Raw genomic sequence first — 24,571 nt, 5'->3', positions numbered from 1 at the left:
TAATTCATGAAAATTATTTATTATTGGTTGGTAATTGGGGAAAGTGGTTGGTTATTGGTGATTTTATAACATTTCACAAAAAAAATCAATAACTCAATTTCAAGCAATAATAAGCTAAAAATAAAGTTTGCCATAATTTAATATATAGATATCACTTTTGAATTATATTATGAAATTTCTTTGCAATTGAATGCTTAATTTATTGCAAAATTTAAAAGTTTAAAGTCTTAACTGGTCAGAAATTGATACATTCACCCTATATAAATTCTTGATTCAACATAGGCCCAATGCTTCAAAATCACTTCTGCTGTTCTTTCAAGACATGTTGCTTACTATTGATGATTTTTTGGTTTATCAACAATCCATTTACTATTAAAATAATAATAAACTGATACAAAGTAATTTTTGTTTGTCAAATTTTATAGCTTGTTTTTTTTTCTGAGCCAACTTTTGCTTTTGTATACATGTAAATTATTTCTAATTATATTTTGCTGATAGCATAAAGGCTGCAAGGTGTACAAATAATCCCCTTATAAGATTCAACAGTCCATTTAACCTAATATGATGTGTGTAACTAAACATGATCTACATGCACATTTGTTATTTATGGTAATTCGACCAATGTACAGTTCTACGTTTTTCTGGATAGTTGTATTCAAATCCGTATAAAAGTAACTGCCTTTACTATGATTTTAACGTTGGAACTCTCGACTTCGAAATCAGCTGATTTGCGAAGAAGCGTTCACCATTAGACCAACCCGGTGGGGGTTTTTATTTTTTTTTAACCTCCGGGTCCACCGTCAGGCATTGCTTCAGAGGATGAGATGAATGATTTGTAGCGGTGTGAAAATGCCATGCCTGACCGGAACCCGGTGGGTTAGTATTATGTATCTGTCATATTTTTGTTGTTTCCTGATGAATACATTAAAATTTTTACTGATAAAGCTGTTTTTCCATGGCATAATCTGTCCTTATTTTGTTAATAAAATGATCACAACTTACACCTTTTCGCACTGTCAGCACTCGTCTTTTTTGAATGGAGAAAAAAATTAAAATGAAATGGTGTGAAGTGTATCGATATATCACAAAACTTTCGATGTATGTTGTTATCGTTCAGACCGTAAACTACAACATCAAAGCGCGATTTGTACATAAAAGTAGTAAAGCGTTTGTAGGTTATGTTGTGTCGTTTAAGTTGGAGAATAGTAGTCAAAATCTCTTTAGAATATGGCAAAACATCATCCCGATCTGATTTTTTGTCGCAAACAACCAGGAGTTGGTAATTAGCTTAATTACTCTTGTTTTGTTCAAGTTTATTCTGTAAATTTTACTGATCTTTCAGTTACGTTGTAGTGGAATTTTTACAACACTGTAAACTATAATATTTAGATTTTATATGTTAAATAATTTTTATGAAATAATTAAAATATTTAAAATTAAGTTAGAAAGTCCAAATACAGATTGAAGTCGCCAAAATTTACAATAAGTGCGATTAGATTTATAATTGATAATCTGACCCAACTTTTATACAATGATAGGAGAAAAAAGATTTCATAAATAAAATATTTTATTTATTACAACAGAAATACAGAATACACTATAATATGATAAATAAAAACATTTGCCTATTAAGTATTGTTATTTAAATGAGTACTTTTCTATTGAATGAGTATTTTTTGTCAATGTATCATCTAACAATATACTGGAAATATTTCAACAAGAAATATCCTTCATATTGAATTTTACTGTGATTGCTGCAGCTAGAGTATCAACATTCAATCGAATTCGGAGATTTACAGATATTCAAATAACGAATAGGACAGACCTTACAAAAGAATGACTGCCCTCCCTGAAGGAGAATGATTGGTCACCTTAATAATAGATCATTTAAACCCACTAGTAGTGGGTCATTAATTTTCTGCAGCAGTTTATATGTTGTAATGTCTGATATACAAATAATAGTGACTTTGCATTCCTTTTTGTTTTTAATACTTAATGTGTGCTGATTCACTTGTTTTGTATGTAATAATCTCAAAATCATTTGTAAATTTTATACTGTATAATTAATCTGAGCTGCCCATAATTTTTCCAAAGGCATTATAGTTATTGCACTTTTTTCACTTTTTAGTGCTTAATTTTTACTTATTTTAGTACAAAAACTTCTACTTTTGCTAATAAAACCAATTGCTAGTTATCCAATTAAATGTATAAGACTTATGAAATTAAAATCAAACATCTGTGTAAGGAATAAACAAAAAATTACGCTTACGGTAAGTGAGCTGAAGGTCTGTCCCTGTCTTCGTCAACAGAACTATCAAAAATACAAAATAGGTTTATAATTATGAAAAATTCAACAAATATTGCTTCCTTGAGTTTGGAGTATCATTATTATCTTGATCTTCATTCATTGTTCTTTGATGGAGACCTTAGGATTGGATTTTTCAGTGTTTATTTATTTTAATCCCCAAAGGCTGTTAGTGTAGTATATAATTAGTAGTGTCTCAGAGCTCAGTAAGAACACTGAGAATCAGAAAGCTGTTGTCAACCTGCACTGCCTTAGCATCCATAAACCCATTACAATTATGATTTGTTAAAGGATGATACATCTTAACATCCTATGCATTTTTAAACCAGTGAAGAGAATAAATAAAACTATCTAGTATTATAAGTGCTGTCTGAATGCCCAGAATATTAGTATGTACATAAATATTAATATAACATCATGTGTTTTAATTACTTTATTTTCTGTGTTGTATTGTTTTATTAATTTGTTTAATGAACAACAGATACTAATAAAACACACAACACACATAAAACATACAACAGATATAAATAAAACACTTAAGAACTATGAAAATTCAGCTTATAAAATTGTGAATGTTTTCCTAGTTTGACATTTAGGTTGTTTGCTTGATGATTTACTATTGATATCAGTTCCAGCAATACCATAATAAAATAGTCATCTGTATAAAATTGAAGCAGTTCTTTAATGTTATGTCATGAATTATTTCATTATCATGAACTTCAAAATTGAAGATTATACTGGACAGAGTTTCTCTGGCAATAGATGATAGATTGATAAACAGTTAAGTTTAAATTAATGGCTTTTTCACAGTAGTTTGACTTGTATATTCACTTGTTGATTCTGATCAGTTATCATTGAGAAGCATAAAATATTGATTTTGACTAGTCTAAGATAATTCACCTCCACTAGAAGCTTAAGTGTCATAAAAAAAAGTTACTTCCCTATAAAATGTGTTTGACCCTTTTGCAGGTGGTACTCATTTAACAAGTGACACATATTCACTTAAATCACCAGAGGGATTAGATTGTTCAACAAAGAACATTATTTATGATTATGTTAATCAGAATTAAGTTAGATCTGGCAATTAAAAATTACTAATCTTTAATGTAGAGGAAAGAATTGGAGATGTTCAGTTTTAGAAAAAAATTGTGTGTCTTGCTTTCAAAGTAAGAAATTTTTTTTTAAACTGTTAATATGCAAATTGATTATGCAGTAATAAGGATTGTGGTTTCTAGATATTTTGGTCACCAGTTCAGTTCCTGACACAAGAAACAAGGATATTTTTACATTTCATTTCCTGTGTTAGTGTTATATGATTTAATATTTTTATGTTAATTTATTAATTATAAACAGAAAATTATTCTTTGTTTCAGCTATAGGACGATTATGTGAAAAGTGTGATGGTAAATGTGTTATATGTGATTCATATGTGAGACCTTGTACATTGGTACGAATTTGTGATGAATGCAATTATGGGTCATATCAAGGAAGATGTGTGATTTGTGGAGGACCTGGTGTGTCTGATGCTTACTATTGTAAAGAATGCACTATTCAGGAAAAAGATGTTAGTAAAGTAAATTATTGTTTTATGTTCCATGATGATTACTGTTGTATTTAAGTTTATGCTATACTTTTAGTCAAATGAACCAATAAAATTATTCTACTGCAAAAGGTGATGAAATCTTTATACTACCAGAAAGGATATTCATCAGTAAATCGATTTTTAGTTAAGTGCCATAACCATAATAGTTGCAAATAACCTGACACGAATTGCCAACCGTTCTCAAAAATGTCATTCCACTCGAATAACAAGCATAACAAGCACTGGAATAACAAGCACTGCATGTTAGGCGTACTAAGGAAAGTAAGAAGTAGAGTGATTTCTCATTGATCTTTTTACTAATCCAATTGTACTTTCATATCAGCTTGCCAAGCCCACTGAAATGCTGATAATATTTAGGCCTGGCCTCCGAGCAAAACCTTCATTCTGTTCACCAGAAGTGTTGGTTGTTAAATGAAGTTTGCTATGGTCAGAAAAAAGAACCCTAATTAGTAGCAAAATATCAGCCAAAAGAAAGACTGGAACTGAAGGTATAAAGCAACAAATGGATAATTATAAACACTGCTTTAACTCAGCAAGGGAAATGAATTGATATCTGTTACATTATTTGAAGAAAGTGATAATAAATGGATGAAAGTGATGAATTTTTTTATTATTCGTTATTTAATAAATTAAATCAGGCCCGTAAGAGTTTTGTAAAAATTTTTCTATTTTTTGTGTATTATAAGGAACGGTTAACATTGTTTGTAATCTATTATTGTGTATTTATTGTTTATTACATATATTTTTTTTAAACAAACTTCTAAATTAATAACAGATTTTGATAATAGAAATTTATTGTCTTACCTTTTTTAATATCAGTATCATTTTTTAAAAAACAGTTTTATTTATATTACTGAAATTTTTGTTTATTGAGCAGAAGAAATGATAAATATCTGTGAGACTCTTACTGTACGGTTTACAATTTCATTGTAATTTTTTTGGGATATCAATGCGTTTTGTTAGATTATTCTTTCATTTTTTTAAATGAATTACCAATTGTTATTTTATGGATTTATTATTAAAATTTATTGCCTTTCTAGAACAAACAAATATACATTTTTTGAATTTCTTGGCCAATTTTTTTTGTTGATTAGTCATATCATTCACTTCATACCATATTTTTCCTTTTTTAATAAAACTGGTAATAACCTTCACACTTAATAAGTGTACCCCCGATTTTTATCTTATCTGTGGACACACTTTTTATATTATTATTACATTAACCTTTTTTTTTATTTCTCCATCAGTTAGTTCAAATTGTAGAATAGAAATTTTACCAATTGAATTTATTTTTGTTTTATGTAACAAATCTTTGATGCCACATTTACAATACTTTCCTACTGATCATGTTTTTTGTGTTTTATTAGCAGCTATAATCTCCTGTAAACTAATACTTTTTTTTTTTTGAAGTGATGGGAATTAAAAATAACTGTTTCATTTTCAGTACTTTCATTTGCATTAGAGCACTTATATTAAAATAAGCTGTAGTATATTTTCTTTTAAATTTTATTATTTCAAGTACATTATCAAGTTTTGTATGCTACCTAGTACTATCAACTACTGCTACTTAGCAGCATGATTCATAAACCCACCTTTTTTATGAAAAAGTGACGTATTCGACTCCCACAGTTCATCAAATGGAAAAAAAAATGTTGTCTAACAAAATTTGAGGTATTTTTTGAAAGTATTCTTTATTGCAAATATAATTGAATTGAAATATAATGTTTTCATGCTTAGCTTTTAATTTTTTTTCTCATTTTCATTTCACTTTTAGGACTTCGCCATGCCATCCAGTTCTGCAGACTCTTACTGGCGAAGTTCTGACAAACTTCTTGATATAGTCTGTATATTTTAATGATTATTAGGTTATCTGTAAAGTGAGACATGTTTCATCAAATTATCGAAAAAAATTAGAAAGTGTTGTTTTAATTTCAAATAAAGTAATTACTACAAAGTAATTTTTTTTTTTATTAACACATCCCCAGTCAAGAATGCTATAGCAGTCACAAAATTACTGGGTTGACATCAGCAAAACATCAGCTGAGTGTGACTGCTATCAAGTTATTCTATAAAGAGTAGGTTCTGCCAGAAGCACTTTCATATCTTTTGAACTAGAGCAATTTAAATTGCCTAATTTTTTCAATCATTCTTATACTATGCAAGCATTAGAAATATACCTTTTTTTTATGAACTGATGTAAGAATCATGTCCCACTGAACAGATCTTTGTGTTAACTGGGATATACTGCAATAGCAGTTCATAGTTCTGATTATTTATCTCTAGGGCTACAAATATTTAGATCACAAAGTCAAATAACCTGTGTACTTTAAAATATAATAAAATTTACAGTTAATTATAGAAACAAATAAGAAACAAAAATACTAAGTAAAGTTCATTTTCACTCCTTTAATAAAGTTATTTTATTTTAGTATAAGTAAATAAAAAATACATCAACTGGTAAAAAGAACAATTTTTTTCTTAATTTTAATCATTTTTAATATAAGGGCCACATGCTACTTCTCAAAACAGTGGAAATAATGGTTTCAGGCAGGTTTTACAACAGTATCAAGTTAGCATCTTTTTCTTCAATTCTGCATAATATTGGCGACATTTAAGATAATAGGCTGATCAATGCTTCCATCCTTCTGGTACAGGAATAAGTTCTTAAAAGTGAACATTTTTACCAGCAACAGTTATTACAGTAGTTGTTTTCTTGTGACCAGTAATTAGCTGATTTTACAAAACTAGTTGTCTGTCATGCTTTATTTGTGGTGCCAATGCTGAGATAAATTATTGTTTTTATAATTTCATTACAAAACTTGAGGAAAGCATTCCAGTTTTTGCAGTTGATTTAAAATTTTCTTTAAACCTTTCTTTATGCAGGCAATAAGAATTGTATAATGTTACATTTAATAAGTGAAATATTACTTTCTTATACTAGCAGATGAGTTTTTCTAGGATTGGAATAATAGGCCACCATCTAATCACACCTGTCAATGCCAGACATATTTTCATTATAAGCCACAATCTGTTTTGGTTTTTCTTTGCTCTCACCTCACTGATTTTGAGTGGTAATCATGTATGGATGGTAGCCTGTTGTTATGGATAAAACATTATTCACTTAGAAATATAAAAAATATGTTTTTCTTAACTCTTTTTTCTTTATTTTTCAACCAATCCTGCTCACCCTTTTTTAACTTTGATTTGGTAACTTCGGGTGGTTACGTTTTCCATTTGACCTTAATGTTCTGGTGCTGTGTATTTTTTTTTCTGTTACAATTGCACTGATAGACTAATACTATTATAAAAATTATCCTTGCAAACGTGGTATTTTGTTAAAATATGGTTCCAAAAGCCAAAGAACAATACCATTAACTTTACTGCCCATTTCTTTTATTACACCTTTTTCCCTGAAATATTTCAATATTTAAGACAACCCAATGGAGTGCATAATTCATAAAATTTTATGCCATATTTTGATTTTTTATTCTTCAAAAATACTGTCTAAATATTAATTGCCCTCTAAACAAAAGCATACTTTCATCAAGAGAAAGTGGTCCATCTGGTTGGAAAAATATTTCAAAAATTAATTAAAGTATTCATTAATATTAAAACTGTACAGTCTCTCAGTTTCATTAGCATTTGGAATACTTGTACAACTGAAAAAATCTTAAGATTTGTTCAAACCATCTACCTGACCTTGTGTGGCTAAAAACATATACAGGTGATCTGTAGAAAAATTATCACGTATTACTGGACATTTCATTGAGCACCCAATAAGCAGAGTCTTAAAAATTTATTTAGCTCTTCTAATGACACTACCAAGCCTGCAAATTTTGTTTTTAGGATTGTTTGAATTCAATAATTTATCTCAATAATTATTATTAGACTGCAAAATCAATAGCATTATATCTTCATTACAAACTTTACAAAAAAACAACATAAGGACTTGATAGTAACAAAATTACTATCTTCAGACCTAATCATGATTCTCTTTATCACTTTCACAGTCATTATTGAAGATTCATTAATACATTAGATACCAGTTCTTCCAAATATTTTGAATCCATTTTGTGTTATTACGATATTCATATAACATATGTATAATTTACTAAACACTAATACACAGTTTCTAAATAAAAATATGAATGCATAATGAACGAAAGTTATAACAAACTCAGTTAGCGTATCTCATAACACAATGTAAGGTTATGCTAGCTGTTAAGAAGAAATTCTTTTTGGGCCAGAAAGAATTATTATTTTTTTTTTTTTATAAATTTTTACATATTTTTTTTTTTACATATCAAATTATCAACTGTTTCTAGTTGTTCAGAAAAGAATACTGCACACATGATAATCCAGTTACAAAATAACTGCTATCACATTCATCATTTTTAAAATGAAATAAATTTTGACTGCTAGAACAGTCATGACCCTGTATAACATGCCAGCTTTTTTTTTTTAAAAGAGGTGGAGGAATCCCATTTACGGACACTGAAGCAGTATCGGACTCGCTGACAGGTACTGCAAGATGATATTAGGTGCATATTGTATTCCTGTGCACCTAAACCTCCGCCCCTGGCTACCCCATTCCTGGTACAGCTGGTGTGCATTTCATCAGAAAGGAGGTAAAAATGCCCATACACACAAACACCACTCAGCCAGCCTGGAGAAATCTGGGTAAACAACCACCCAGCCTGGTAAAGTTTGTGATTGCCATAGCAGTCTTGCCTAGCAAGAATACATTAAGCATTCCAGCTTTTTTTTTTGACGGTGAATGTGTTAATAATTCCAAAGAGCAAGTAACTTTATAGTTTTTCAAACTAAATTATCGAGGCAACCTTTAAGTACAGAATTTAGGTTAAAGGATATTCTAACAATATGCATTTTTTATTACTCTTGCATACATTGTGTATTATTATTTGACAGTATTTTTAGTAGTGCTTGTTAATTAGCCTTTTCCTTGTTAACAGAAAATTGTTGACAGAGAAAAATTGAAGCATGTAAAATCTCTTTTAAATCCTTACTTATTTCTATTTTTTGCCTTAAATCAATGTGAAATGAACTATTTGAGTGTTATTTAAGTTCTTGTATTTTTGTACCAAAAAAGGTTATTGAAAAGTTGTAAAATTTTTTCCAATTTAGTAAATGTATATCATTCATCTACATTGATATCTCATCATGTACATCAAGATTTTCTTTAAAATCATTTGTTAAACTTTTTTTTTGTGACAATATTTTATAGAACAAATAGTGAAAACCAAACTGTTAGCCAAGGAAGTAAACCATAACAGAAAATCAAATAAGACTGTGCAGCAGTTGGCTAATATAGGTTACTTCAAGGAGCTGCTTATGTCCACAGGGACAAGGAAAAAGTTTTTGAAATGAATTGTTGATATAAAGCAGTACTAAGTTCTTTTCATAGTAGAAATATGATGCAAGTTACAGATGACATATTTAAGGAAATATTTTGGCATCAAAGGAATTGATAAACTATAATGAAATTGGCAGTTATGATTTTTTATTGTATGTAAAATATTTTAATATTTTCTTTAATAAAAAGTTTGATTAAATACATAAAAACAGCTTAAAATAAACACTTTTACGTCATATTATTTAATATAAATAATTTATGTAAAACATATTGTAGCAAAAGTAAATAACCAAAAATTTTATAAAATGTTTTTGTTTTACTATATAATTTGTATGAAAACTGAACAAAAATAATAATAATAATTGAAGTAACAAAAAACAAAATTTAAGGAAGTTAAATAGAATTTTGATGTTATATTTTTTTCATAGTCTTGTAAATTTTCATTTTAAAGACAAACAAAAAGGTACTAGTAAGAAATAAAAAAAAATTGGCATTTTAGCGCCTGTGATTCTTAGAACACTTTGTTTTCAAAGAAAATAAAAAAATGTGAATGTAATATTATTACATTCACTAATAAAATAAAGTAAAAAAAGTTACTTACTTTTAAAGTATTCATCTTCATCAATTTGCATCGTAATAGACAGAAAGAAATAGAATTATAGTAAAGTGAATAAGTTTTAGATTTATTTGACCTAATTTTAATTTCTCTTTTAAGCATTAGGTTTTGAAGAAAACCCAGGTGTGTGAGAAAAGTATTTTAAAATGGAGTAAAAGCTAACTAAAATTTAATAATCATTCCTTGATGAATTTCTATCATACATAGAACAAAATAATGAAATTTAAGGTAATTTTACAAGCTTCAAAAAATTCTCCTGATTCCTTTTTTTTTCAATAAAATCAGTACCTTTTATTTCTGTTAGTACCTATTATTATAGATTTTATTATAAAATCGGTACCAAATTATTTCAAGAAAGTAGAGTTGTAGAATTATCAGGTTTTTAACGGTGCACTATTCTGAACATATTTAAAAAGAGAATCCCAGCAAACATTCATGGTGATTTTTCTTTTTGCCTATTTTCTCCATGCTTAAGAACATGGAGCATGCATTCAATATCACCTTTAGGCATTCCTTCATGACAATTGAAGAATATAAGGTGACTAATAGCCAACAGTGGTTGTATTGTACTATACTTTTCTTGGACCAATGATCCATAAAGGATTATATTAACAAACTACAGCAATGCAGGTAGTACAGATTTTTCTTGAGAATTATTCTAGAATTCTCACAAAAATGAAAAAGAATATGTTGAAATCTCTTTACCCAGACTTCTGAAGAATTTCCTGCAAGCAACAGGATATGCATCAAAATTTTCTTCCTCACCATAGTTTAAGAAATTAAACTATCCTTTTCCAGTTTTTATGTGCTTTGAGCCACTTTGCCTCATGAGATGTAAATATGCCACTGATGCTTTCATCTTGACTGTCAAAGTTTATGATTGATTGAAGCTCACCCAAACAATGAAACTCTTCAATATTCTTGGCTAATGTTTCATACCCTTTATTACGCAATGTCACATTCTTGTTGTGAGATGGATTCGCCAGATCTTTATTTGTGTCTTGTTGACATAAACAGTACTTTGACCATTCTATTGGTTTTGATGGGAACAGTATCCCTAGAGGCTTGGTAGCTTGTTTTCAGTCTTTTGTTATATTTTCCTGACATTATCTAAGTTGCATTCTCAAAATCTGGAGAAACACAAAAAAAATAAGAATGAATTATAAAAGAATACAAAATTATTCTACTCATGCTAAGATTTTAGTTAAATTCACTGTATAAAAAGCATATAACCCTGTCAAATTACATATATTTTCATGTTGTACAACCTAAATCCATTATGGAAACGACACCAAACATGTTTTATAAACATGCATTAGACAATTATCAGAAATTTCAGGCATCATTCCTTTTTTGAAAACAGCCACTATCTTGAATTCTAAGAGAAATTTTAAAAGGCTCATTTTTTAAACTTTTCTGTAAATACATAACTGCAACTGTGCAGTGCAGCAGTTAGTGTTCACAAAGTGCAGTATGTATTCATGTACCACCTATGTTATTAGCAAACTGTAAAACACAGAAGGCTTTCTGTTCAGAAGTCTTCATCTTTGTTAGTATTGTTGTCAAGTGGAAAGATCAATCAATCTACAGCACGTAACTTAAACTTCTTTTTCCTCTTTAATTCTAGCCTTAGATCTGTACTATAATCTCAACCAAGAGATTTAACAAATTAAAACTACGATACTCTTTTTTGTACACCTGGTACTTTCAGTTATATTTATAGATTATGTATATTTACAACATAAATAATAAAAGAGTTCAATAACTATTAAAAAATGATCTATAAACTGTCAGGTTCATAATTTTGTAAAAATTAATTAGAACATGTAACTGATAGTAGTTATTCATAGTTACATTATGTTTTTTGATTTGTAATTGTACAGGGTGATTCAAAGAAACAGGAAATTTTGAAAGTTGTGTTGGTAGCCGTGGGCGATTGGTACCACTTGATAAGTGGCGCCAGCCTCTCTAACTTAACCTGCCATTTAGTTGTCATGGATCCTTGGAATGGTGCGCAACGTGCATTTGCTATCAAAGCGTTTTACAAAAACAATGACAGTGTGGAGGGAGCGCGTAGAGAATTTTGCCGTCATTTTAATTTGGGACGGCACGAACGTGTTCCATCAGCACATGCAATTAAAACATGGATATCTAATTTTGAGGAAACTGGTTTGGCAATGAGAAAGAAACCTCCAGGCCATGAGCGAACCGTCCGTACACCACAGAATGTTCAAGCTTTACAAGATGCTGTCACACGAAGTCCACATCGGTCAATCTGTCGTCTCTCAGCATCTTTACAATTGCATAGTTCAAGTGTTTGAAGAATGTTAGTGAAGGACTTGCAATTCCATCCATACAAGTTGCAGATCGTCCAGGAACTGAAACTGAACGATGCAGTTGTGCGAGCACAATTCTGTAATGTAATGCTTCAGAAGATAAATGATAACGAAGAGTTTGTTCACGAACTGTGGATGTCAGACGAAACACATTTCCACCTTAGTGGATTTGTTAACTAGCAAAATTTCAGATACTGGGCACAAGAAAATCTTACGCAGCTACACCAGCGTCACAGTTGCACAGACAGGAAGTGACCGTGTGGTGTGCTATGTCATCTTACAGTGTTATAGGCCCTTATTTTTTTGAGGATGACAACGGTCTTGCGATTACAGTGATGTCGGCTCGTTACGTAGCCATGCTTGAAACCTTTGTTGTGGAACAACAAAAGAATTTCCACCAATTCTTAACACAACCTGGTTTCAACTAGACTGAGGAATGTCACATACTGCACGAATATCGATGACAGCTGTACGCCGATTGTTTGGACGTGTCATTTCACGAAATGGTGACATTAGATGGCCTCCCAGATCACCTGATCTCTCAGCTTGCGATTACTTTTTGTGGGGTCACCTTAAAAGCAAAGTGTTCCACAGTAGACCTGCTACAACGGAAGAACTGAAGGCAAAGATCCGAGAAGCAATTGCGGAAATTCCAGTTGAGATGTTACGTCAAACCATGAACAATTGTAACGAAGAGACTTCGTGAGTGTTTATGTAGAAGAGGAGGTCACCTGCAAGATGTCATCTTTACAAAATAAAGTAAAATGTATGTATCCTAAAATGGCAATATTTGTACAATTATTACATGAAATAAAATTCTTTTTTTTTTTTAATTTTTTCATTGTTATTTAATTTTTTTTAATTTCCCGTTTCTGAATTACTCTTTACATTCCTATGTTATCAGATAGAATGAGCAAATTAGTTTTAAGTATATGAAATAAGTAACTTTAATTTTATTGTTTCAGAGGGATGGCTGTCCAAAAATTGTAAATCTTGGTAGTTCAAAAACTGACTTATTCTATGAACGAAAGAAGTATGGATTTAAGAGAAGATAGATTACTCTAAAAATATGTGTTTGGTGTGATAATTATGAAACATTGTTCTTTTTACTTGTGTGTTTTTTATGCTGTATTAAACATAAACATATTTTTTTATTTTCTGGTTAATTTATTGATTCTAATTAAAAATTTTTTTCACATTCATTAATATGATAAATGATAATAATTTATCAGATGAAATATTATAACTCAATAATCTTTAATATTTTTTTAATTATTATTGTGTGCATCATTGTAAGTGTTGATTTTTAACACCTTTTTTCAATAAATTTTTATACATTTAATAGTTACAAGTCATCTTTAGTGTCATTTATTTTTTAAGTTTTAAATTTTTTTACTGATTTTCATTTATTTCTGAACAATTTTCTCAAGATAAATTCAGTCGTAATTGTTAAGTACTTATATGGACAATAAACTTCTAAGTTTATTGTCCATACAATATTGTCCTAACACTTCTTAAGTGTTAGGTGTTTAAATTTAAGCGTAGAAATGTTTATTAGTGGTTTTATGGTATTTTTTTTAGATAACTGTGTTTTGTGGAATAATTTGGAAATAATTTTGAATTAGAAGTAATTGTTTTAAGTTTTTCTTTGACAAGATTGTGACTGCATTTCCACTAGTTTTGAGATACAAATAGTTACAGTTTTGATTTCTTACCATATGTATTTACAGTCACATAAGGATAAATCTTTGCTCATACAATAAAGTGATAAAATTTGAAAATGTACTATGTTCAAAACAGCCATATTATTTATTACCTTCAGTTGCTTATTTACAGGGAATGTGAATTTGAAGTTATAATTTTGTTAGTTTAATAATGTCATTGTAGGAAAATAGGAAAACAATAAGATTATAAGTATTCATAAAACTATATAAAACAATGTGTTATTAAAAATTAATGCATTTAAATTTCAACAAAAACCTTTATATAGTTGAAAGCATATTTTACATACAGGAAAAGTATAAAACAAACTTATACAAAGAGTATTTTATAAAAATTGTTTTTACAAAATAAAAAAAATGGAATTTTAGATAGATGCAAGTGAATTATCAAATGAGTGTATGTTAAATTTTTAAAAGACTTCAAAAAAGGAGGTTCTCAATTCGACTATTTTTTTTTTTTTTTAATGTATGTTACACAATATATTTGACATTAATAAACCGATTTTGATAATTTTTTTTTTTTTAATTATCACTGCGAAAGAGTATACTTTCGCAGTGGTCCGATATAAATTTTAACCAAATCCGATGATAATCTTAGGAAAAAACCAAACGGCTCAACACCCTTAGCTTCTGACCATTTGCACTAGTATAGTATTGCTCCTGTTCCCTATATGACTAGGATATTAATAACAATCTACATTATTGTTTTTTAGGCTCCGTGGGAATATTAATGGCATTTCTTTCTCTATTTTTCTTCCTTAAACAAGCTGTCTTTTTTCTTGGCTATTTTCCTCTTATAAATATTAAACCTACATTTAATATTTATATAAAATGGTGAAAAGTGTGTTATTCCTAATTGCAAAATTATAATATAAACATTTATATTTACATATGCAATAATAAATTCTAATCTTGGATTAAAAGTTTTAATTTTGCAATATTAAATAAATAGTTATACAACTAATAATGTGTTAAACAAAGATAGTACATCAATATATAATACGAAAGGTAAAGTCGATAGATGGGTGAAATATATTGAAGAGTTATACGGAGGAAATGAATTAGAAAATGGTGTTATAGAGGAAGAAGAGGAAGTTGAGGAGGATGAAATGGGAGAAACAATATTGAGATCTGAATTTAAGAGAGCATTAAAAGATTTAAATGGCAGAAATGCTCCTGCAATAGACGGAATACCTGTAGAATTACTGCGCAGTGCAGGTAAGGAAGCGATTGATAGATTATACAAACTGGTGTGTAATATTTATGAAAAAGGGGAATTTCCGTCAGACTTCAAAAAAAGTGTTATAGTAATGATACCAAAGAAAGCAGGGGCAGATAAATGTGAAGAATATAGAACAATTAGTTTAACTAGTCATGCATCAAAAATCTTAACTAGAATTCTATACAGTTGAATTGAGTGGAGAGTGGAGGAAGTGTTAGGAGAAGACCAATTTGGTTTCAGGAAAAGTATAGGGACAAGGGAAGCAATTTTAGGCCTCAGATTAATAGTAGAAGGAAGATTAAAGAAAAACAAACCAACATACTTGGCGTTTATAGACCTAGAAAAGGCATTCGATAACGTAGACTGGAATAAAATGTTCAGCATTTTAAAAAAAATAGGGTTCAAATACAGAGATAGAAGAACAATTGCTAACATGTACAGGAACCAAACAGCAACAGTAACAATTGAAGAACATAAGAAAGAAGCCGTAATAAGAAAGGGAGTCTGACAAGGATGTTCCCTATCTCCGTTACTTTTTAATCTTTACATGGAACTAGCAGTTAATGATGTTAAAGAACAATTTAGATTCGGAGTAACAGTACAAGGTGAAAAGATAAAGATGCTACGATTTGCTGATGATATAGTAATTCTAGCCGAGTCCTACGCAAGAATTATTGCATGAAAATAAACAAGAACAAAACAAAAGTAATGAAATGTAGTAGAAATAACAAAGATGGACCACTGAATGTGAAAATAGGAGGAGAAAAGATTATGGAGGTAGAAGAATTTTGTTATTTGGGAGGTAGAATTACTAAAGATGGACAAAGCAGAAACGATATAAAATGCCGAATAGCACAAGCTAAACGAGCCTTCAGTAAGAAATATAATTTGTTTACATCAAAAATTAATTTAAATGTCAGGAAAAGATTTTTGAAAGTGTATGTTTGGAATGTCGCTTTATATGGAAGTGAAACTTGGACAATCGGAGTATCTGAGAAGAAAAGATTAGAAGCTTTAGAAATGTGGTGCTGTAGGAGAATGTTAAAAATCAGATGGGTGGATAAAGTGACAAATGAAGAGGTATTGCGGCAAATAGATGAAGAAAGAAGCATTTGGAAAAATATAGTTAAAAGAAGAGACAGACTTATAGGCCACATACTAAGGCATCCTGGAATAGTCGCTTTAATATTGGAAGGACAGGTAGAAGGGAAAAATTGTGTATGCAGGCCATGTTTGGAATATGTAAAACAAATTGTTTGTTTTAGTTTCATTTCAGTATACCCTCTACATGTAGGATGTAGAGAGTATACTGAAATGAAACGACTAGCACTAGATAGGGAATCTTGGAGAGCTGCATCAAATCAGTCAAATGACTGAAGACAAAAAAAAAGTTATACAACAAGCTCCCAACCGACATCATCCTGTATGAAGCAAGTTAAATATTATAATTTTGCAATAAATAATATAACATAGTTATTATAAACACTTTCTTTAACTGAGTACTCGCAAACCTCATCCAAATGTTCACACGCAACAATGAAACCTATAAATTGGTTAGATTATGCAACTTTATCATCTCTGTCAGAGCTTTTTCATCATGTGGTGTATTTAAGTACTTATGTGGTTCCAAATCAGACAAGGCGATTCCCTCTAAAGTTTTAACTCAACTAAGAGTGATATAAATCTGCCCCTAGGCAGAATGTTTCTTGCCGAGGTCTATAACTGCCCTGTTGAGAGTTGTACCCTGCAGTTTGAGAACAGTTACAGCCCAGCTTAATATTAAAAGTAGCATTCTGTGCTCAACATATCTGTATCCCTGTTGCTTGGAATGTTTTACAAACTGTTGAAATGGCTATGCAACCATCAACATCTTTCATTCTAGATCAATAGTCTCGTCACCAAATTTTTTTTAGTACAGTTTCCGGTAACTCTCCTTTCTTGTATATCAAGCTGAGGCGGTGAGAATGTTGCTCTTGTGTTTCATTTGACAAATGTTTGTGTATTAATATGACATGATGAGCAAAATTCTGTAGACTTTCATTCTGTAAAAATTGACTGTTGTGCGTTCTGAGAGTCTACATTCTCGCTGTTGACAATTCTCTGCGGAAATATTCATGGCATTTCTTTCTATATTTTTCCTTAAACAATCATTTCTTTCTTGGCAACTTTCCTTTAAACATTGCTGTCTTATTTGAGCAGCGTGTTTAATAGGCTTACCCATACTTTAATTATATAATAATATATATATATATATATATATATATATATATGTATATATAAAATCTATACTATTATATAAAGAGGAAGAGGGGTTTTTGTTTGAGATAAACAAAAAAAACTATACAATCTAAATTTTTATTCATGTTTCGTGCCATAACTGAGAAGGGTTTTGGATATATTTCATCTCAGAAAAAAAAAAATCGTATATGTAGAAGTGGAGGTTTGCCAGTTGAAGCAAAAACTTTAATGAATTAAATTAATGAACTGTGAACAGGGTTTGAACTGAATGATTTGAAGCAATTGAATAATTAATATTACATAATAATAGAATTAAATTTACATTAAGTAAAGTAATCAATATCTATACTAAAGGGGAAGAGGTTTTTTGTTTATTTGGGATAAACAAAAAACTGTGTGATCTTTTGCAGCTAATATTTTATCCATGTTCATTGGCATAACTGAGAAGCTTTTTGGATATATTTCATCTTGAAAAATCTCTAAAATATTTATACAATGCAGTAGTTGAAATTTGTCGATTGAAGCACAAACTTTAGTGAATTGTGAACTTTGAGTGTCTGTCACTATGTGAACTGGATTTGAACTGATTGATTATGAACATTTAAAAAGCAAATTTTTTTGTTTCATTCAGAGTTTCAAGGGTGAAAATTGATTTTTGAATTTTTTTTGAAACCTTGTTATTTTTCATTTTAAGATTTCTGGTGAGTGTAATCTTCATGTCAATAAGCCAATTTCTAGATTTTTGAAATTTGACCTTGAAATGGGATGATGAAAGGTAAAAATATTTTTGAACAATGATTGTAAATTTTCCCAATCCCGACTATGGTAAACAAGATATTCAGTAGATTTGGAATTGCAGATACTCTTCAGATAAATATTTAAAAACAATTTTTGGTTTTTTTTTAATTCCGATTTTTTTAAGGGGTGCTGTGGCTCAACCACAACAGCCACTGCCACCATTACTTGTGTGTGACTGGCAGCACCTGCTTCTGGTTACTTGTCTAAAATACATAAAATAAAATGATTGACTGCTACGGGAATTCAGCTAACTATACAGCACATGTGGAGCGGTGACAGAGAGTTAGTATGATATATTTTAGTTATAATATATTAAATTTAATATTTATATATATTGATTTTTTAATTATGTTGGTTTTTATTTCTCCTTTTTCTATGTTTAAAGATACTAGAAACCACCAAAAAGTGTAAAATAAAATAATTTTTAAAAAAACCGACTTCAAAAAATAATAGTACTAAAAATTTACAAATAATTATATTTTTAATTTTAAAAAATAATTTAATTTTTAAGTTTTTTGCCTTGGTGAACTTAAGATGAGGTATGATCGTGAGACACTCTCTCTTATATGTTCTTAAGATCTCGTTCGTCAGAATCATGTTTAGCTGCCTAGTAGTTGGTTAAGGTACTGACTGTACATAACTTTATGTTTAACTCAAACTTCAGCTGAAAAAGAAATAATTAAGTACATAAGTAGAGTAATCAATTTCATTTCACTAAAAAATATTTTTTAATAATTTTGTTGGTTTTAGTAAGTTTCTTGTAAAATAAGTTATTTCTTCATAAATTGATAGGCCTTAAAGTAAATATAAAGACTAAAACTTAAAGTATGAGGTCTGTCTAGAAACTAAACATTTTTAAGTAAGCGCCAGTGAAAATATTTAGTGATGTGCAGTTGGCAACATTGTGTTTCGCATAACCTCCTCTGTAACCACATTTTCTTGGATTGTTGATATCTCATTTAGTTTTCATGTTATTATTATTCGATTGAAAGTGTTTAAGTATTAGTAGCAATTTTTGGGAACAATGAAACAACGTAAAATTTTGCATGAAACTGGAGAAAACTTTCACAGAAATGTTTCAATTTTTGAAACAAGCTTACGATGATGATACTCTGGGTTGTTTGCAATATTACGAATGGTTTTCATGATTTAAAATTGGTTATCAGTCAGTTGAAGATGGCCCTCAACTAGGAAGGCCTTTGATTTCAACTGATGACACCCACATTCAGAAAATCAACAATCTGATGTGTGCAAATCGCCGATTGACTGTCAGAGGACTTGCAGAAGAGGTTAGCATCTCAATTGGATAATGCCATGACGTTTTGACTGAAAAATTGAACGTGCATCGAGTTGCAGAAAAGTTTGTTCCTTGTTTGATGACTATACAAAAAAAAGAACATCGAGTGGATATTTATCAGCAATTTCTTGAACAGGCCAATGATGATGAAACATTCATGCAAAGGAACATAATGGGAGATGAAAGCTGGGTTTACAGCTACGACATTGAGACAAAAGTTCAAATATCACAATGGATTGACAAAGGATCTCCACTCCCCAAGAAAGCATGTCAGTCTTGATCCAGTGTCAAAGTGACGCTCTCTTTTTTTTTATTTTAATGGAATTGTGCATTTTGAATTCTTATCTCAAGGTACAACAGTGAACTGTGCATACTATTAAGGCGTTTTACAACGGTTACGTGAAAAACCCCCAAAAAGAGACCCGAGTTGTGATTAGACAAACTCATGGTACCTTCACTGTGGTAATGCACCTGAACACAATGCTTTGTCAATTCGTCAGTTTTGTGCCAAAAATGAGATGACTATCCTTCCTTGAATGTTAAAATCAGTGATGAAAGGACCCCTCCCCCCCCACTACTGTTGATGACATTCAAGCAAATTCATCATGAAACGTAAAGGCCATTTCAAATGATGAAGCTATCCAGGACTGCTTTGCGAAGTGGAATCACCGCTGAGAAAAGTATGTGAATAGGAGAGGGGAGTACTTTGAAGGGAACAAAGGACCTATCAAATTATAATAAAGATAAAAAAAATAAAGTTTGGTTATTTTTTTGACAAGACCTTGTAATTTATAAATGTCTTACCTAATACAAAATTCCAATGCTAATATTTAAATTTGTTCTTTAAATATAATCGAAATCGGTGCTTGAAAGATTATGGTCTTAAGAAAAATTATCTTCTAAATTCAAATTTCAAAAATCTAATTTTATATTTTAAACAAAAATGTAAAATCAGAACGCAAACCCAATTTACAACATTTAACCTTATTATTTACTTTGCCTTCTCTCAGAAAGGCAGTTTTGTACTGAGTGGCTGAACTAATAGTATAGTTAGCTGGTAACATCAACCTTTTTGAGGGTGGCAAAGTTCTAACTGCAGAAAGAACCTTGGAATGCAGTTAGAAATTTCTCATTTTTGTAGTACTGTTATATACTACCAGATCACATCCAAAGTTTGATAAAATGACAATTCCTGATTATGAAATCTCAGATCTACTTGTTCATTTTGTCTGTTAGAACCTTTCAAAGTAAAGCAGCAGAATATTGATGAGATATTAATACTAAAATTTATATTTCTGACACTGTTTTTGTTGTGATTTTTTCTTATTTCCAAAATTAAAATCAGTGATGATTGGACCCTGTTTTGAGAATATTGGTGACATTAAAGCAAATTCATCACGAAGGTTAAAGGCCATTTCAAATGAAGCAGTTGGACTGAACTATTACAGTCACTGTAATAGTTTCTAGCTTTCTCATTTACAACCCATTGTAAGCAGAAGCTCAACAGATAAAGTACCTGATAAAGTACTGGTAAAACTTGTACTATTTCTGCCCGCTTCCATCAGATTACACTTTTTTCCAGTAGCTCTCAACATAGGGCATTGTATAGAAATATCTATTATGAAATAATAAAATAAAGAAATGAGATCATCTCATTTACAATACCTAGTAATGTCAATATTTCAACTTTACATATGCCCAAAATGGTATATAATTTTTAATTATATTCAGAATGGTATAATTTTTTTAATTCAGAAATATTAAGACCTTATTTTATTAAGCAGAAAAAATGTTTGCCATATACATAGTGATGCCGTAGCTTTTGACAGACGTTTAGCCACCTTGGAAACTGTATTCTTTTAATCTATGTTACACTCATAGCCTGATTACCAAAAGCTGTTTGAATCTTCCTTGCTGTCTCTACTTGTGTGTCATCAAGTTTATGGCAGAATTAAATGCAGATTCTCTGTTCAACACCTTCACTCATTTTGAATGTCAACAAAAACATGACAAGCATTATTCATGCATTTTACTTTCACTGCTGCTATGCAATGGCAGCAAAACAGTGAATCATATAACATTCAATATAAGTCAAGATCACATCCCTCAACACACTGCAACAAGTTCTGCAATAAAAAATTAATCTGATATTTTTTGATCACACCTCTTATTGCATAGAAATAAAATTTGTAAATGAGAATGTTAGAAATAACATTCTTACGAGGGCGGTTTGGAAAGTTTGTTTCACAGCCTAAGAAAGAAAACAAATTTCTTAGTAGATTTTTTCTTATTTTTCAACATATTCACCTTTTTAAGTAATACATTTAGTCCATCTCTTTTGTAGCTTATTTATTTCTTCAGTAACATACTATTTCTCAAGCTCTGCAAGATAGGCATCTGTCTCAGCTATGACTTTTGTCATTTGAGGCATATCTTCACCCACCAAGCCATTTCTTCAAATTTGGTCATAGGAAATAATTGCTCGGAGCTAAATCTGGCAAATATGATGCATGTGAAAGCAATTCAAAGCGCAATGTTCATGAATTTTAGCAGCAAGAACAGAAGATGTGTACATGGGTGCCTTGCCTTGTACATACATGAGAATGTATGTACATTCTCAAACTCCTGCTTTTATGACATGTTGCCTGTTGGGTAAAGTTAACAAAAAACACAGCTCGTATTTGCCACACGAAATTGGACTTTAATTGAGAAAGAAAACAACTGAACTTATGTTAAATCATATCCTCAAAAACTAAAAAGAAATTATGAAAATAACATAATTTGATACATAAGAATATCAACTGAAAACAGCATCTGAACAATGATGTTAAATGAAAAAAAAAAATACATGAATATACACTTTTAAATACAGATTTTGACAAAGCCTGAAAAACAAGAGAACATGAAACAACTTAATTTTAATTGTAAATTTAGAAAAAACATAATATCAATAGAAAAATGTAACTGGCAAACAGTTGTACTACTGACATATACTATAATGTGACAAATAGCAATGAACGAATTACAATAAATCTTAATTGGCACTGGCCTTTTCTGAATTAAGAACATCAACAAACTTAACGTTAAATAATTAATGTAATTCTATTTTAGTGTAGAAAAAAGGCCACAATGATATTCTAATACAAAAAGAGTTAATAACAATAATCAAATTGTGATAAGTAAACATAAAAATAGAGTTAATTACAATATAATCGCATTGAAATTAATTGAGCACGTAAAATAAGTTGCAGCTGAACAATGACAACCTTATGTAAGTAACCTGTCGTGACTGTACTTACGTGAAATTGAAATTTAAAAGGCATAGGTATGATGAACTGAATGTTCCACAAATTTTAATGATAACATAACTGTTTAACGTAATAAGTAACGAAAAACTGAACTTGCCTGTAGCACACAAATATTTGTAAGAGAGGAACTCATGAATGAAGGTAAAACGAATAAATACAGTAAATTCCTGGGCGTAGTCCCCATGGTGTATCAGGAATACAGTGGTGAGAATGTGGCTTCGAGGTTGAGCAAGACTGGGCATCTGAAATGTGTAGCAACGAGTTTGAAGAAATTCTGCTTCGCTGAAATTGTAATAAGAAGCTGGAGAAAATTTGGCGTCGACAGAATTGACAGCTGGTAATGATTGAAGCACTTTCCACAGAGAAGTAATGTAAAATTTGAAGAATAACTTAACGAAGAAACGGGGCTGGACGAACATAGAAAACTGTGAAATCACGAAAAACTGACGAGTAGAATTAGAAAATATTTTAACAGAGAAATACCGCAACGTTTATAATTGCGAAGACGACGAAAGTATTAACATTAAGTGAAAGAAAGAAAGCATCGAAGCCTGGCCCTCCAAGAGGACCAGGATCCGCAGAAGTGAAAGTCCGAACTAGAATGAAGAAAGCTGGCGTGGTGAAAAGTAGGGGAAGCGAACAAAGCAATAGACAGAAGAGTGTGTGTGTGTTGACAACAAGAATAGTGTTAGTATGAGAACGATTAGAGAAACTGTGTGTAATTCGGGAACGAAGACATAACAAAAATAATTTAAGCGAGCAGTCCACTAAAGAATTACGTAAGACTGATAAAAATAATTTCTGAATACGCAAGTTGAAGAAATGACATCAGGGCAGACAAAGAGAAATAGACTTCTAGGAACTATGACAATATTGAAATTGGTTGATAATAAAAAAACACTAAGCCTAATATATACATTAAGACTAAAAAGCAATGAAATAATGCGTGATAGAAATAAGCTAACACCAATACGATGATGCAATAGTCAGACAAGCTGGAGCCTGAGAGAAATTGATATCGAAAATAAATCCAAATAACCTATTTAAAAATACACCTAGATAAGCCTTACAAAAATGTAAATAAATAACCAAGCCTGTAAACTACAAGACTTGACCATAACCTTGAATTCATTGGAATAAAACGACTTTACGCCAAAGGCGTAAACATTGCCTGGTATCCAAACAAGCTTATATACATAATTACTATAACAATGATTTACACATAATCTACTATGATGCATGCCTAAGAGTTTTTTACATCTGTTTTTCAAGTTTCATTATGCAATTATAACAAATAAAGGTTTGCTACTGTTAGGCTGCCCATGACCTAACATTATTCTTTGTTAGCTCTTTTAGATCTGACCATTATAAGTCAGTCCTACAACAATAGTATGTTTATAAACCAAACTGACTTATTTATCTTTTCTGCTCTTTTTTAATAATTGTCAAGTTAACACTTAGAATTATGAAATTAAAAAATATTTTCTTTTTGATTTACACTATCATTAACGTAAATTAATGTTTTCAAGAAGGTATGTATTATCCTCTATATTTTTTAATGATAGGAATTGTTCATGCAGGAAAATTTGGTTATGTACAATAAAATAATTATAAAAATCAGTGGTCAGCTCTAGAATAGAAAGCTCTTATGATTTTTAATTGGTTGATATAATGGCTTGGATACTCGTCCTGTACAATTATATTTATTCACTACCTCAGGAAGAAGATAATTTCAAAAGGAAAATTTTGGGAA

General features: G+C 30.2%; 1 protein-coding gene and 1 long non-coding RNA gene across 4 annotated transcripts; one reads left to right on the top strand and one right to left on the bottom strand.

The window, feature by feature from the left end:
* The first annotated feature begins 806 nt into the window (after positions 1-806).
* On the top strand, positions 807-13,388 carry Phf5a (PHD finger protein 5a). 2 transcript variants are annotated; one of them, XM_075378071.1, is made up of 3 exons: positions 807-876; positions 3,679-3,869; positions 13,200-13,388. In XM_075378071.1, the coding sequence occupies exons 1-3, from the start codon at positions 855-857 to the stop codon at positions 13,287-13,289; spliced, it is 303 nt and encodes a 100-aa protein (XP_075234186.1). In that variant the 5' UTR covers positions 807-854; the 3' UTR covers positions 13,290-13,388. The 2 variants fall into 2 exon arrangements, with proteins under 2 accessions (XP_075234186.1, XP_075234177.1); XM_075378062.1 differs by lacking the exon at positions 807-876 and adding an exon at positions 1,052-1,279.
* LOC142332014 (uncharacterized) lies at positions 5,642-23,585 on the bottom strand. 2 transcript variants are annotated; one of them, XR_012758119.1, is made up of 4 exons: positions 22,916-23,585; positions 18,733-18,877; positions 10,604-11,028; positions 5,642-5,778 (listed from the first exon to the last, which is right to left on the bottom strand). It is a non-coding gene; the product is annotated as an uncharacterized LOC142332014 (long non-coding RNA). The 2 variants fall into 2 exon arrangements; XR_012758118.1 differs by lacking the exon at positions 5,642-5,778 and having other exon boundaries at positions 9,980-11,028; positions 22,916-23,584.
* Between the last annotated feature and the right edge of the window lie 986 nt (positions 23,586-24,571).

This window comes from Lycorma delicatula, chromosome 1, assembly GCF_047948215.1.
Source record: "Lycorma delicatula isolate Av1 chromosome 1, ASM4794821v1, whole genome shotgun sequence".
Taxonomy (NCBI): domain Eukaryota; kingdom Metazoa; phylum Arthropoda; class Insecta; order Hemiptera; family Fulgoridae; genus Lycorma; species Lycorma delicatula.
The sequence above is the reverse complement of the archived record's forward strand: the minus strand, read 5'-3'. Positions and strand labels throughout refer to the sequence as shown.

Excerpts from the sequence above, each read along its gene's own strand:
- Phf5a (XM_075378062.1), top strand. The coding sequence starts at position 1,228 with ATGGCAAAACATCATCCCGATCTGATTTTTTGTCGCAAACAACCAGGA. Across the intron at positions 1,280-3,678 it reads TCGCAAACAACCAGGAGTTG|CTATAGGACGATTATGTGAA; the intron begins GTAATTAGCTTA and ends TCTTTGTTTCAG. Across the intron at positions 3,870-13,199 it reads GCACTATTCAGGAAAAAGAT|AGGGATGGCTGTCCAAAAAT; the intron begins GTTAGTAAAGTA and ends TTATTGTTTCAG.